At 38.5% G+C, this 16,915-nt stretch overlaps 1 protein-coding gene across 3 annotated transcripts in view; it reads left to right on the forward strand.

Annotated features, from left to right (window-relative positions):
- Positions 1-287: 287 nt before the first annotated feature.
- Positions 288-16,915, forward strand: part of phf24 (PHD finger protein 24) — a 28,284-nt gene continuing 11,656 nt past the window's right edge. For all 3 annotated transcript variants that reach the window (XR_015097301.1, XM_086097412.1, XM_086097413.1), the window contains exons 1-3: positions 288-708; positions 11,655-12,058; positions 15,130-15,315. Coding sequence is in view for 2 of the 3 variants with exons in the window: in XM_086097412.1 (XP_085953538.1) it covers positions 11,657-12,058; positions 15,130-15,315 (588 nt within the window). In the remaining variant the exon portion in view is untranslated. The remainder of the gene's footprint in view (positions 709-11,654; positions 12,059-15,129; positions 15,316-16,915) is intronic.

Below are 16,915 nucleotides of genomic sequence, written 5' to 3' on the forward strand. Positions count from 1 at the left end.
CCCGTTCTGATAAAAAAAAAAAAAAAAGAAGCCTAAAAACGAGTAAAGCGAAGAAGTATGAAAGTGAAAGTCACAGTCTGACCCGTCACGCTCTGAATGTGATCAGAGTTAATTGGCTGCTGAGGACGCATCTTCCCTAACGTCATTAGTTTGTCGCAGTCGCGCGCTCCGGTCCAATCAGGGCGTCCCGCAACTTTATTAACCTCAGTGGTCGCTTGACTGTCTCACTGAGGTCGAGGGAGGGAGGGAGGGAGGGAGGGAGGGAGAGCGGGCTTTGGGGAGGTGGCTCCGGATGCTGCGATGCTTATAAATCCGGAGATGGAACATGATTGGCTGCCTGTGAGTCAGCAGCGCCAAGGTCTCTCCTCTTGACGCGAGCGGCGGCGCGCTGCGTGGCCGCTCACACGCACTGGCGGAGCAGCCCACGGAAGGAGGCGAAGTCCTTTTCAGCACCGGAGCTGTCCATCGCTACTCCAAGCCGAGTGTCTGTCCCCCTGCGAGGCGAGAGAAGCTGCTTATCTTCTGTCGGGGGTGGGAGACGAAGGAATAATAATAATTAAAAACAAAACAAACGACAGCTGTCATATATCCCGCGGAGGCACGCAGACTTCATCCGAGCCAAAGTCCTGCCATGCTGAACGGCCCAGTTTGAGGGCACAGGAGTGATCAAGTCCCTTTTTGAACGTCATTTTTTTTTTCTCCTTAACGGTGAGTCGGGTCGGGCTGCTCAAGATCACACACACACACACACATACACACACCTTTTTGAATTATGTTACATAACAAATTGTCGTGCAGGGTGCTAGTTGTGCTCCGGAGAGTCATTTTGTCGAGGATCTGGCAGTTGGTGCTCCATTTATTTATTTATTTATTATTTACATCAGGAAGGTCAATTCTCAAACTGTACATTTTTAGGACCAAAAAAAAGTGTCCATGCAGATTCCTTAGTTGTAAAAGGCAAGTTTTGAGGCAGTGTACCTTTTACCTCTACTTTGGTTCATAGAGAGCAAGAAGACTCTAAACATATTTAGGTCAGCATGCACTTGGGTGTGGATAGTTTGGCTTTGCACCCACTGTGATTACATGTCACACCCATAGAGTTGGATTGTTTGAGTGGATTCTGCAGCCCTTCTTTACAATTTTTTTTTTGCCATCAGTCTTCCTTCTCAACACTGTTATTGTTATCTTGTTGCCCACATTGATGCACAAACGAGCCAATTTCAAGTCCTGCCTCAGCGTGTGACAGATCCCTTCGCTGCAGTTTATTGTCCGACTCTCTGCGAGCTGGCACACAAGCCTGCTTGGCTCTGGCAGTGCCTGAATGCCAATGTGATGTCTTTTGGACTAAGTATGCATTGAGATTTAAATTCCTCAGCCATTCTTGGGTTTTATTTCAGTTGCTGTCTCAAAGAAGTGTATGTTTTGGTAGGTCGAACTGTAGTGTTCCTTAAAAATCAAGCAAAATATGGAAGTTCAAACCTTTTATCGTGCGTGGCATCATGCACGTGACTTCAACTCTGAGCACTGAGCTCAACACGTGTCACTTTTTTTTTGGCTTTTTTGTTTTGCTTTGTGAATACAAGGAAATGTATAACACAGTTTTTTTTTCTGCAATTGGCCCAGCCGCAGCTTAAAGGGAATCCTGTGAGCTACAAATTTTTAAGCTAGGTTCCAAAAACAATACCTGAACTTCTTTTCTGGATTCATAGAAAATACTGTATCGGCTAGACCACTGGTCCCCAAACACCAATCCACCTTTTATTTATTATTCACTCATTCACTGCCATTGACGGCTATAGACCTAAAAAATTCATTAAAACTATTTATTATACTATTAATTTAAAAAAAATTATACTTTCGTTAACAAGAGTATGAAAACCTATGTTTTTTTTATTGTACATTGTACATTTAGAACAGATATAAAATGTGTGATTAATTGTAAGTTAACTAGTGAAGTCATGCGATTAATTACGATTAAAAAAAAAAAATCACCTGACGCCCCGAATTTTTAATAATCTTTAAGTCACGTCAGGCGATTACAATTTTTTAACTGTAATTAATCGCATGACTTCAATAGTTAACTCACGATTAATCACACTTTTTATATCTGTATTTCCGTTCCGTTCCGTCTTCAATTCCGCTTAGCCGGGGTCGGGTCGCAGGGGCAGCAGCTTTAGCAGGGAAGCCCAGACTTCCCTCTCCCCAGCCACTTCAGCCAGCTCCTCCGACGGGATCCCAAGGCGTTCCCAAGCCAGCCGTGAGACGTAGTCTCTCCAGCGTGTCCTGGGTCGTCCCCGGGGCCTCCCGCCGGTAGGACATGCCCGGAACACCTCCCCAGGGAGGTATCTGTATTTCTATTTTAAAAAAAATCTAGGTTTTCATACTCTTGTTAACAAAAGTGGGATTTTTTTTTTTTATCTAATAGAAAGAGTTCAAATGATTTTTTGACGTCTTTAGCCGTCAATGGCAGTGAATGAGTTCAATGTTTGAAAAGTGACTGGATTCTCTTTGTTACAAATGCCTGACGGACTCTTGAAGCACGTCAAGATGCTAATAATCTCGGTCGCGAAGTGCTGATACTAAAACCACAAGCTAGCAAAATGAGTACAAAAACAGATGTGTTTGGAAAGCTTCTTTGCAACGGGGTTAAAGGCTCAGTGATGAGACAACGCCAAGAAGGAAGTGGAAGGTGCATTCACTGACAATGGCAGGAGACCTACTTGAAATATGGATTTATGGCGACAGGTGATTCTCACGCATGAGGCCCGCTCTGCGCAATATGCAGCGAGCGTCTCTTGGTTAGTGTTATGGTGAGTTATTGACGGACCCAGTGGTATCTTATGTTGGCACGTTTTAGGAGGATGCTATTAATATAGTTACTTTATTTTTTTACATTTATTCTTACAGTATCAACAAAATATAGCACCCCGGTTTTTGTGTTGACGCGCGTTACCATGGTGAGCGTTGTCGTTACCCTTTTTTTTGGTGTTTGTGTAGCTAGTACAGGTACATAAAATTAGGCATGTCAAAATGAGTACATTTATTTTGAGTTAATTTAAAGTTCCTTTAACGCCACCATTTTTTTTTTAAATTACTGACCGCCAATTACTTGGAAAGTCTGTACTGGACGGATTCCAGTCGCAACACAGCAGACACCTCCAATTCAAAATTTAGCAGTAATAAATGTAGTAATAATACATATATTTGTGGAGTCTGGGGTCAAGTTGTATTTTACAATTTAAGAAATGTGAAGAATTTCACAAGTTACTTCATATTAAAGATTAGATAGCTCTGAAAAGAAAATGCACTGAGCTATCACCAATGTCTTACAAATGCATGTATGCAATTATAATTAGCAGAAAAATGACCTCAACACTAATCAGTATCACACTTGTTTTTTTACAGTGCCGTGCATCTTTTTAATTTGAACTCAGTTTTATGAATTATTATGAAATTACTGTATCAAAATCTACTATGTTAACAAAAGTATGAAAACATAAAATATTTTATTGTGCATTTTATTGTATATTTAGAACAGGTATAAAATTAAAACAATTTAATAAAAATACACAACAGATTTGCGTTTGTTGTTGTACCATCTTATTAATCAGCCCCCATTTCCCCCCCTGATGCGGAGAGTTTTGAAATGGGAGCATGGATGTCAACCAGCGTCACGGAACAGATTGTACTCGATTTTGGAGGTTCAGCTGTAATTATACTTTTTTTGTATGTGTGAATCTGATGAGTGAACAATGTAGAATTATCTTCAATTCAATTCATTAAACTCTTCATGTTGAACAGAACGTATAACTGCATGTTTGAAATGTTCGGGAATGATTCCACTTACTCATTCACTGGAAGGTTCTGACTCAACTCATTAGTGTAATTAGTTCCAGGTCTCCGCTTCCCTGGTCCGTGGGTCACTTCTGTGGCCAAAGGGGGCGGATTCTTTCCCATGAAAAGCTCAGCTTTGTGGGGATTACATTAAAAAAAAAGAAGAAAAAAAAGCCCCCCCCCCTCCCTCTCAGGCAAGGAATGAAAGGAAGCGCTGGTTGGGATTCTAATCAGCACATACCAGTGACATCCAACAGCTTTGGGAAAGGAGTCATGACCATAGAGCCGGAGTACCAGAGCCCACTATGCCCCTAAGCAAAATTGCAGATTTTTTAAATCCATTTGACAGAGATGCATGCTCAATTGTGCTTTGTGTAGGGTATGGCATGAAAAGTAGACATGTTACAACGCCCCCAATATATTGCAATTCAAGTTTACAAACGCAATTAACTCGCAAGAAGATTATCATCACACGGCACAAAAACGCTTAGTTACCACCAAACTGTTTTTCATAGGATTGATTGATTGGGAAGCGGGGCGGGGGCGGGGCAATATAAAAAAACGCTGATAAACATTAAATATAACATATATTGTCTTATTTGGCTTATATGACATCATTGACCGATTGGGCAAGTTAAAACATTACAGCCGATCCCGATTCCAGTCGATCAGATCGATGTCAAGTTACACAGGATTGCACAGGATTGCACAGGATTACAACACAGAGTATAAATATGTCGACACAAGGCACACAACGGCACGCTCAATTTTAATGTCGTTACGGATTTGCTTGTATGTTACAGAAGGGGTTTTCATAGAACTAATTAGCATAATACTGTTAGCATATTTTTATGATATATTGACTATGCTGCATTTTGACTTACATTTTAAGTAATGTTGCCGTCATGACAACGGACCCTTTATAATTTGATTTTAATCTGAGTATGTATGTTTCAGATGAAAATAATCAAAAAAATGTTTGCCTGGTTATAATATTTATTTGACCATTTGACGATATGAAATCTTAACGGTGAACGGTATAAGAATTTTTCTAATAGGTTTTTGGTGAGCTAACAAATACACGCACGCACGCACGCACACACGCACACACGCACGCACGCAAATACACATACTCACCCACACACAAAAAAAATAAAAAATAAAAAATAAAGAGCAATGATGATGACATTTCCGAATGAACAATACTGAGCTCTTTAATAAAAAAAATAAAAATAAAAAATAAATAAATAAAAAATAAAAATAAAAATAAATAAAAAATAAAAATAAATGAATTTCTGTGTCAATATTCTGACTGTAAACTATTTGGTTATAGGAGTTGTAACTTCCCCGTTATGATATTGGCAGTGACATACCCATTAGTATGTCTTATGGGATTGTATTATATACTGCAACTACCTAATGAAAATAAAAATAAAAATCATCATAATACACAAGCTCTGGTACTGCTCCAATGGGAGAGTGTGGAGAGTAGAAAAATATCTGTTAGAGGATCAAAAAAATAAATGAGAGGGATTTGAAGAGTTCTTTGGTCTCACCTCCCTTTTTAATTTATCAATATTTAATCAAACCAAGCTTCTCCTGAAAGCACCGTTGCCATCAATTGCTGACAGGACTCAAGAGGCTGAATGAGTATTGAACCTCCCCCCTCTATCACTTGTACTTTACCTTCTCACGAAGGTTTGTCAGAGAAAAAGACAAGCCTATTTTCAACAACAGTATTTATTTCTCAGGAAAGTGTCGATCCAGTGTCGGAGTAAACGAAATATTCTGAATTGCAGCTTTGAAAATAACATTCCCAAGTTAGGATACGTCACAATCTATCAGCCTTAAGGAGCGGTCCTATCTTTCTTCCCTCCTTTAGATCTTTTTATAACTTGAGGCCTGTAAATCATTCAGATGCATCTGGGATGGGGAGGAGAACACATGTCAAGTTTGAGAAAGATCGAAGATGTCCTCTCAAATCTTTTCTAAATGTTGATTTTAGATAACTCGAGTGCCAACAGTGTCACTTTTTAAAAGCTCAATTATGATGATTTGGAGCATTGTATCTATTAGTTCTGGAGCCGGTGTGTCTTTGTTGTGTGAGTACTGCAATTTTTTAATTCAATTACACTTTTGTCCTTTCCCATTTTACTTTGCAAACCCGTGGTTTAAATTGTTTAGTCTTTCATCATTCTCAATCCCATGTCTGGAAAGGGGAAGTCAACCCATTTTTTTGGGGGACAATAATATGTTCTATGCAGTCCCATTAGTCCAAACATGACATTCTGATTAATACTACATTTGTGGAATATGAGTTATGGAGCAGCTTCAGAAAACAGGTAAGCTGTGATTGGTCGTTGCCTGAGCCCTGAGCAACATTGATGTCATCTTCAGTCGAACAGCAAGTGGCAAAATGGCCGCCCCCTGAGATGGATAAAAATGGCTAGATTTGACTTCATAAAACATATTCCACATATAGTATTAATCAGAATGTCATGTTTAGACTAGTGAGGTCACATATAACATATTATTGTCAAGAAATGTTTAATGTTGACTTCCCCTTTAATGATATGACATATCTCTCGATTCGTATTCAGTTTGTAAACCGGATGATCAGTGCTCTGCAAATAGCGCATGTGCATAAATCAGGTCTGTAAGAGAAAAAGAAAAGAAAAAGAAAAGGAGAGCAATGATGAATGAACCGAATGAACAATACTGAGCTCTTAAAAAAAAAAAAAGGTCTGTGAGACACTAAATCCTAATAAAGGGTTGATATTTAATTGTAATTTTCAGCTAAAAATACAGCCTGATAGCACTTCAGCTATTCAGATCTTTAGAATGACACCATCCATGTTTACATATCAGCTGTGCAGTTTTTGCGATCAAAACAATACTTCTGGCACTCACGTTTGGCAGGTGGAAATAGTGCATTCAAATAACACAAACTGTATCACATTTTTTTTTTGTCTTTTAGTTTGATCATCCAAAATCATATCAATTCAATGAGATTTGACATACACAATTCCAGCAACAGGACAAAATCAAGTGCTCAATATTATTCAACTACTTTTTTTCTCCAGGTTCTTGAACGCAACCGTTTTAATTCACCCACCAATCACCATATTTTGTACTTTAGTGGCACATTGTTCTTTGATTTACGGCATAGCCAAATTGCAAATGGATCTGTGGTAAATAGCTGTTTTGGAGCAATTCCTGCAGTAGCTGAGTAACACAAACTTGCTGTCACTTCAGCATCGAAAGGCTTAAGGATGTCACGCTTGAGAGGTGACAAACCGTCAGGAAACTGAACTCGAACAAACGAAGGTATCAAAGCGAGGCACTGACCCATTTGTGTCAAAATAGACTTTGCATGGGGTAGGGGGCAAACACAGAGGTCCTATTTAATATTCAGAAGTTAACCTGAAAATGACAAGGTTCTGTTTGCTCCGCCATCGTCTCACCTGTCTGCGCAGTGCGGAGAATATACACGTTGTCTAACTTCTGAGATGATATCATTCCTGCTACACACATTACACATAAAATGGACAAATAGGGAGATTATTTCAAAATAAAAATGTTGATGCATGGAATTATATCATGTAGAACATACAAAGGCCGATTTATTGGGTAAATAAATTATTAGGAGGACAGCTGATGTTGTTGTGAAAATACAATGCACCCAAATAGTACAGCAGATATATCATTTTTTTAAAGCGTGACCTTTAAGTCAGAGCAAAAGCTTATAACTTGTATTTCCTTGAGGACAAAGAGACTGATGACTGGCAGGCGTCTCTATTGTCTCTTTTCCATAAAGCCACATACAGAAAAATCGCAGGATGCAGGTGTGCCTGACCTCAGTAACCATGATGACAGTGGCCAGACACACCTGGATTAATCAGTTTGTCCAATCATGAAAGACAGGAAATGAAGGAGGGGCACTGAATTCAGGAAGTGAATAGTTTGACATTTGCTCTTGCCGCAAGCAGCTGCACCTAAAAAGCAGCTGATTGTCAAATCATGACAGGTGTGCGCCACAGGAGGCGCCGCCCACTAACACTCACACAGGTAATGAAACACAAAACAACAAACTAAAAACAGAGACATGACACGGTGTTTAGATTGCACGATAGCTAACAATAACAAATGAGATGCAAAGTATTCTTGCTTGAAGCTGTTTATTGTCATAAATGTTGATTAGCCCAACAAAAGTCCAATGGTGGGATTCTAATTTACAGTACAACGGAGTATGGGTGGAACTCAGCGTTGTCAGTCATTTTAAACCATCAAACTATTTTTACTTTAGCGGGACCAAATGTCCTCTTTTGCCCGGACATGTCCACTTTCTTACATCCTTTTTAAAAAAAAATTTTTATGAATACATGTACGACAAATGTGAAGCATATTGCACCGTGCTGTTACCATAACTGGTAGACCGTCGACTGCTTCCAAGGCAATACATTATGTAGCATAAATTTGACTCTATTTAGATAGGGACCAAATAGACTCTGTTTTAGAGAAGGAAGAGAGTCAAATAAAGAATTGGAAACAAATAAATAAAAATCACTCAAGGGTTGAGGAACAAACTCACAACCTTCAGCTTGGGAGACTGCCACACTACCACCTGAGCTAAGTCCTCCTGTTTGCTTATCTCAAAGAGACCAAATACATTGTTTTTGGTCTCTTTGAGTTAGAAAGATTCCAGCTGACATGAGTGATATGCTAAGGAGCTGCGTGGCTCAGGGAGTAGATCGGCTGTCTCCTAAGCTGAAGGTTGTGAGTTCGTTCCTTCACCCTTAAGTGAATTCTTTATTTTACTATCTCTCTCTCTCTCTCTCTCTCTCTCTCTCTCTCTCTCTCTTTATTTTACTCTAAAACTGAGTCTATTTGTTTCCACTCTAAATAGAGTCAAATTTTCACTGTGTAGGGAAAAAAGTTAGTTTTTTTTTTTGTGTGTGTGTGCATGTTGTTGTTGTTTTATATTACAAAAGTATTTTAAAATAAAAAAAATAAGTCAGCATTTTACTTACCTCTCCTAAGCATTCACCTGAGCTGTATGAACAGCCCAGAATTTTACCTCACTGGTAGCGCTTTCAAACTGGAAATGTGATTATGGCGCCGGTTCGATAACTGCCCCCATTAAAAAAAAAGGTCGGAATTAGAACATTATGTCGTTATGTATCATTTATTCATTTGTCATCATGCTCAATTGTTATGGAAGAATGTACAGAAATATTTATATGGAATCTGTAACAGCTTATTCTACTTATTTTAGTCTGATGGAGTTCATCCCAACCACAATGAGTGGCTGACTTCTTTCAGGAGGGTTTGACCTTGAAGATGATAAGAAATGTGTCAGACTGCACGATGTGTGACTTGGCAGGAAGTTTAGGTTCAAGCAAAAGCGGGGACCTGAGTCCCGAATGATGCAAGAAAGAAACGATAATAATAATTTACGTTTATCTGTAAAGGTGCGACATTCACAACAAGGTGCTATTCCTGCAACAAAAACATATATATAAAAAAAGTTTTGACAAAATATAAATGAAGTGGGGTTTTTTTCTTCCTGGAAACCAAAGTTTGTGATATAGAGGGGTGTTGTCTCCTCTGTAGTCTATAAAGTACAAGAGTTCACCGGCAGCCTAGTGACCAAATGAGGGGCTTGTAGGCTATTAGAGCAGCCCAGGAGGAAGAGAGCCAGAATGACTCCCATTTCACTCTTGATAGATGAGATTGAATTTCATACAAGCACTTATGTGGAGGGAAGATGGATAGGATAGAATGTCAGAGCAAAGAAACACGTCCTACAAGAAGCATGTAATCAACTTCAATCCGTGACGGCGCCTTTTTGTTGAATAATACATTTCATTGTCTCACAGAAGTAGAAGTTAGAGCAAAGTATGTGCACTTTGCCCAGCATTATTCGATAATCACGTCTACCTGAAAAACCATGTGTCCTCCATACCTCTCATTCACTGCAAGGTCATCGTGATCTGGATAGAGCTATGTAAGAAACGGGCAATAGTTTGTGCAAATAGGTGACCATGAATCTGAATACAGGGACATTACATGTTGGGGAACCGCAGGGGTCAATATTAGGGCCAAAATGATTTAAATTGTACATCAATAACATATGTAAATTAGCAAAATGGTGGAAGTTCATCTTGTTTGCTGATTATGCAAAGATTCTCTCTTCTGGGGAGAATTTGCAGCCGATTTTAAAGCTGATTAAAACAGAAATGAGCAAGCTAAAGCAAAGATGTACAGTATGTACAATTTAAGGCGTGTTGAGCTATGTGTCTTATCTGTATTCTGCAAGATTCAATAATCACAAGGGCAAACGTTTTTCTCTCTCCCGGGATTTATTTAACTCAGATTAAAAAGCTGACTTCAGCAGGTAAGTTAATTGACCTATTCTGACCTGCAGGTTAAAGATAGTTGAGAAGAAGGGAACACCAATAAATGACTTTGACAATTTAACCTCCTCCAGACTGTTTAAAGGTGTCACTTTGTTTATGAGAAATGGAAACATTGTCTTATATAAATAATGGATTTAAATCTTGGCTTCGTAAGGTCGAGATTGTGTCGCAATTGAATCAGAATATACACTTAAACGTACAAAAGGGAATAGATGTGTGCTGTTATTTGTATTGACAGATGACTGATGCAGTGTAAAGTACATATTAATTGACAAAAGTACTTAACTAAATGCACAGTAATACAAATTGAACCATTTCTTCATGGTCATATGAGGCAACTGCTGGACAGAGAGGCATGGAAAGACATTCCGCACTAACGGTGTTACGTGCACAGCGTACGGTCTTATCAAAGAAAGATTAAAGGCAGGGATGTCCAGATCAGATTCTTTTGAACAATTTTGGAGGACCTGCTGATAGTTTTTTGTTTATTTTAACGAAACTAACTATCCTTTTATATGGTTAGTGGAGTGGTTTTGCATAAAGCATTGAAATCCTTTTTTTCAGGTGGCGTATCAAATGAGTGGTTTTAAAACGCCGCCATGCCAAATGCTCAATTTACACACATTGCAAGTCGCTGCTGCACTGTCTACGCTTTCCATATTTTAATGAATTACTGCAGACATTAACGTTACTACATGCCACTAGCTTTATGTTAGCTTCCACCAGAACGATCCCTCTCTGGCTTGTTTACTTCCACTGTTTTGAGATGTTGCATAGAAGAAAAATAATAATAATTATATAATTTTTTGGGGGGGGGGGCAAAATCGGTGTACCTTAGGTTTATTTAAAAAAGAAAATTTATAAAAATATTGATTTAAACCCGATCTTCCCCCACACACCTCCACATCCAGCCCCGACATAATTATAATTTCTGACTTCTGATTACTCAGTAGGGTCTGTTGCCATGAGAATTTTGTAGAGTGAGAAAATTGAACCAAGGCAATTAGCAGAAAACTTACATCAAAACATGCTCTAATTATGCCAAAATATAGCAAAGCTGGCTGTGATACTGATTACAAATTGTACAATCCAAGCACGTAGTGGTATTCTTTCACTCTTTCAAGTCATTTTTGAAATGAAAGAAGCAATCTTGGACAGACTTCTGCAAGAGACTCTAGGCTACGGAGTATTTTTCTTTAGTTTTTAAAGACAGGAAATGAAAAAGATCAGATACTACTGTGTGGGGAAAGCGTAGTGAAATAGTGCAGAGATGATGTGTAAGTCGTTTTTTTTTTTTTTCTGAACGGATAACAGATGGATTTACTATGTGAGCCCCCTCCGGCTTTTTCAGAGTACTCATGCAAGTGTCCCCTGTCCCTTCCTCTCTCCATCTGTGTGCAGCCATGGGTGTGCTCATGTCAAAGAAGCAGCCGGTGGACAAGGTGCAAAGGTGCACCGCTGTGGTCTCAGCCTTCCAGTCGGGCATCCAGGACCGCGCGGCATTTGTTAAGCAGGCGGAGGGAGCCACGGAGGATGGTAACGTGCCGGCGAAAACCTCAACTGAGGACAAGAACACCGAGGAAGGAGAAGGTGGGGAAACAGAAAGCGGCACCGGCCCGCCCGCAGCCCAGCAGGCCTCGATCTCGGTCAACCAGGAGGCCTGGTCCAGGTTACGAGACGGGAAAGGAGTAGAGCCTGAAGATCTGGAAAAGAGTCATCAGCTCACACCGCCTGCTTATGTGCGGCCCAAAAGGGAAGCAGATGACGATCAGCCTTTAGAAGTAGAGCTGGCAAAAAAGGAGCAGGTAACACTTACGTGGCGACAGCATAATCAATATGTCAATTATAATCATTGGCAAAGTGCATGAAAGTACAATGCATAGGAAGTGACTTTGTTCACACACATATTAAATCCCCAAGGCATAGGATTAAAGAGGTATTCGTACGATGTCAGTCTCCATGGCAACAGCAGCAAAAGGTCTGGTTTCCTCGTCTAAGTTGAAGCCATCCAGTGAGGAAATCTTAATCTCTTCTCATTCTTGGAGAATATAAGAAAGTTGAAAAGTTCAAAAAGATCATTACATTCCGAACATGCCGCGTGACTTTTGTGCTTGCACGAGGGCACTTCACACAGAGCCGTTCGTCCCGGCAAGGTGATCTGCATGCAAGAACGTGCCCGGTAACACGGTGGAAGTTCACTGGTTCACTGACACCTTTCAGTATTGGCTTTTCAAGACTAAACAGTGTGCTGAGAAATGTCTATAGCGGCAGGACAAAACAAAAACAAAAACAAAGATTTGAAAAGAGACAACTAAAGATTAAAGCTTACCCACACGGAGCCTGTCTAGACCACAAGACACTTGGCATGGTTTGCATCTGTAACTAATGACAAATAATTGCGTAAGTTGGCAAGTTTTGTAGAATGGATGCTCCTATATGTATTTTGTCAGAATACAGTGTTCCCTCGCTATAACACAGTTCACCTTTCGCGGCCTCCCTGTTTTGTGGAAATTTTTAGTGCAATTTTGCATGCATTTTGTTTTTTTACAGTAATGTATATATTTTATCAAATTTATGAAGGTTTAAACATTGAGAATGTTTTAACGAGAGAGACGTGAACAAATATAAATGCCTTGATGAGAAAAGTGTATAAACTGTATGGTGAGGGGTTTTAGAGCCTTAAAACATTTATAATAAATGTAAAACATAAAGCTAACTACTTTTTTTACATTTATTTTTACTTTTTGAATCTCATTTTTATTTTTGTATTTATTTATTTTTATTTAGGGATATATATTTTGTTGTTTTTATTTACATTTATATAAATTTTTTGTATTTTATTTTTGAATTATATTTTATATCTGTTTTTTTTATTTTGACATTATTCATTTATTTATTTAGTCATTTATATATTTTTTATTTTGACTGTTTTGTCCTCCATAAGCTTAAAAATATAAGGTACTCTCATTTTTTACCCATAAGTTATAAAGCTACCTGTTAAGTAAACTCTTTATTGTCAGTTTGACCGATAACTCACTTTGTCTGCATTTAATTGGTAGAGATCCCCTTTTAGCTTTGGTCTACTTTCGCTTTATTCGAGGACTGTGTTTGTCACAGTCGAAGGTTTGGACAGATCGACACATAAAAGATCCAATGATATTAGAGCGATGTGGCTGCGCCAAATGTGACGCTTGAAAATTTGGCGCTTCGCTCAGTGGCACCTCAACAGCGGGAAGGGAATTGCTAGAATCTCTCCAGCAAATAGGTTCCACCTCTTTTTTTTAGTGGTGAATCTTAAAGACACAGTGGCAACATCCAGTCTTCAAAGCTATTCCTCAAGTCCAAACAGACTATCACTCAATTTGGCGTATTTGTATTATTCCGCCGCAGCTCAGTTACCCAAAGGATTACTGAGGGAAAATCATCCAACAGCCAATGTTCCTGTATCAGAGCGCCAAACCGCAACACCCCTCAGCAGCAGCTTGACTGGCTCATAACTCAACAGAAATCCCAGGCCTCACATATTGACGGGCATGTGTGTTCCCATAGTTACCAAATTATATTTGCATAAATGTTTCTTAAATATGGCTCTTGTACAATTAGAGTCTCCCAGTAAAATATTAGATGTCATTTTAATGAGAACAGCGGCGGCATTTTTTTAGTGTAAGGTCACCAGAAGAGTCATAGGTGATGTGGCCCAAGTTCTAAAAGTGGTGCTATGGCGTTGAAGGAGATATATAACAGGTTTGGAGCTTTATTATGGGTGTTATATAGCCAAGCGTCATGTGGTTATTTTCATTAGTGAGACAGCTTAATGGCTTCTGCATGTTAATGGCGGCAGCATGAAATGGGCGAAGGAACAAAACATTCCTCTAATTAGCCAGCTACAAACAGTATTAATTTTTATTTAAGTAATCTTGTCCACATACTTGTTTGTGGACTGAAGAAGAACAATAACAAGGATCTAGTGCTACATCAGGGGTGGGTAAAAGCTTCATTCTTTAATTTCGCCCACAGAGGATTTTTATTTTGATCTAAATAATATGAAATGGCAAAGCAGATGGGTGGGGGGGGGGGGGGGGTCTTGAAAGTGATGGTTGCCTGTAATATACATTTAACATTTTTTTGCATTAATTTTATTAGGGGTGTTCGATACGACTTTTTTTTCAGACAAATACCAGTACAAGAACATACAATTCCCCTAAAAAAACAATTACAAGTAATATATTTTTTAAAGTCCTACAGTATACACTGTATAGCATTTTTCCTAAAAAATTGCATGGCAATTTTCTATTCTTCTCATTTCTAGTTCCTGATCATAAAGCGGTAACAAGAGGGTGGCTGCATCGCGAGTACCGAAAACCTTAAAATAAGGCTGATATCTAGCATCAGTACTGCCATCCCTACATTTTATACAGCAGTGCTTATAATAAAATTAATTATACTAATAACACATTTTATTTTGACCTTTATCCGCCCACCTCATTTACGACTTACTTGGCTCATCTGTTCATTTGAAAACGTTTTCTCAACCTTGGCACACACCTTCTGTGGGCAATATTAATCTGCTCAATACAACACCGGCATGGAAAGAGAAATTCAGGACATTCAGATATAATGATTCGGAAGGGAATAGATTTAAAATGTAAGCCATAATCACAATATTGCAAAAGTAGTTCATCCTAAAATGTATTATAATTGGGTATGCATTTCTTTATTTATTTAAGTTTCTTTCTCCCTTACAGACAAAAATATAAAATACATGACTATTTACCAGTGAGATGACAGTTTGCTTGCACACATTATCTTGTGCCAATTTAGCAGGTTTTCAAATTCAAGTCACAATTTCACAACCCGTTTTTTCCTTCACCCTCAGCCGCCAAGTGATGAGATGTGTGACGTATGTGAAGTCTGGACTGCCGATGACCTCTACCCGTGCAGGATTTGCACCCGAGTGTTCCATGACGGCTGCCTGAGGGAGTTGGGCTACCTGCGTGCTGAAGCCTTGCAGGAGATGAGAGACACAGCTCACACAGTTACCGGCTGGAGTTGCTACTATTGTGTAAGCGCCATTATTTGTTGTTCTGAAAAGGGTTTCGCTGAAGGAGGGCACTAAGAATAGATGGAATTAATTTGCGGTGTATTGTTTGTGCCCTTGCTGACCATACAGGCACACTCTGTAATATTTCTTATATAGTTGACACATCTGTGTAAAAGGGGGTGAAGACAATGCAACTGTCGCTGATATTTAATTCCACAATTTAAAATTTAGAGGGGTTGCTGTATACAGACATTCTGCGGGTCATTACAAAGCATTGGAAGTTATTAAATGGATTTTGCTAAAATTAAATTCTTAAATGGCATTAAGAAGCATTAAATATGATGTTGGGAGGCATTAAAAAAGTACATACTTACTCGTGCTTTATTTTACATACGTTGTGTAAAGGAGTCACATTAACACAATTTAGCAGTAATTAATGTGATAAAAAAAAATGCATTTGGGGGGACTGGTGACTAGTTGTAATTTATGATTAACAAAATGGCCTGGAGTAGTCCATGAGTTGCTTAATGTTCCAAATACCAATTGCTCTGAATTTGAAAATAAATATGTAGTGTTCCTGTCACCAATGTCCAACATGAAAGCCTAATGCCACCTAGTGGCAGAAAAATTACCTCAACACAAATCTATGACTCAATGTGTAACAGTCTTTTTGACCGTAACAGTTAACTGTGACTATATGAATTACTTACCATAAAGTTACTGTGTCAATGGATTTGTATTTGGTAACCACATTTGTCCATTTTTATGTTATAATTAACATGAGCATGCAAAATTATTATTTTTTGTACTATTAGAACAGATACAACGTGCGATTAATTTACAAATAATTGTGAGTTAACTACGAAAATCACAATAATTATGATAATTGTAATGAGCTGATAGCCTAAATATATAAACAGTATATGGATATATGTTTGTATGTATATGTGTGCGTGTACGACAAGGGCATTATATTTGTTTTAAATTGCATTAATAAATGGCATTAAAAAGCATTCAATTAGATTTGATGATACCTGCAGAAACCCTGGTATAGCTTGATGATCGCTGCTACATACAGAAGAAAAATTACTTCATTTTCTAGTCCTTGAAATTTTAATGTGTTCATTAATCACTGGGTGGTTTCAGTCTAGTGTTATTTTGAATCGTTCAAAAATGATACTTAAGGCTTATCGCTCATGTTGAATTAGATTCTTAGCAGACAAAAATACAACTGAATGTTTATTACATGAGGTTTTTACACTATAAATAAGCCTTCCATTATTCTTGATATAAAATATATAAATAAAAAGAGACTATGCCAGTGCTCTTGTTATGGCTTAAAATGTTCAAATTCAGAATTACGTTGATCATACTTGGATAATTATTTCTTGCTTTGTGTTTGCACGAGTGATCCAGTGATGGAAATGTGTTCTCTCTACTTTTTTTTTTGCCCCTCAGCAAGAGTGTTCATTATAAAACAGAGGCTGAAAAGAATGATTGAAAACAGCACACTCCAAATTCAGAGCATATTGCTAAGCTGTTTTGATTAATCAGCCTTGGAACTAAACAGTTACATTGTTGAAATTGATAGTCCTCTCCTCTTCTATCTACATTTTTCAGT

Source organism: Leptonotus elevatus, chromosome 15, assembly GCF_054856555.1.
Source record: "Leptonotus elevatus isolate MCC_2025b chromosome 15, RoL_Lele_1.0, whole genome shotgun sequence".
Taxonomy (NCBI): domain Eukaryota; kingdom Metazoa; phylum Chordata; class Actinopteri; order Syngnathiformes; family Syngnathidae; genus Leptonotus; species Leptonotus elevatus.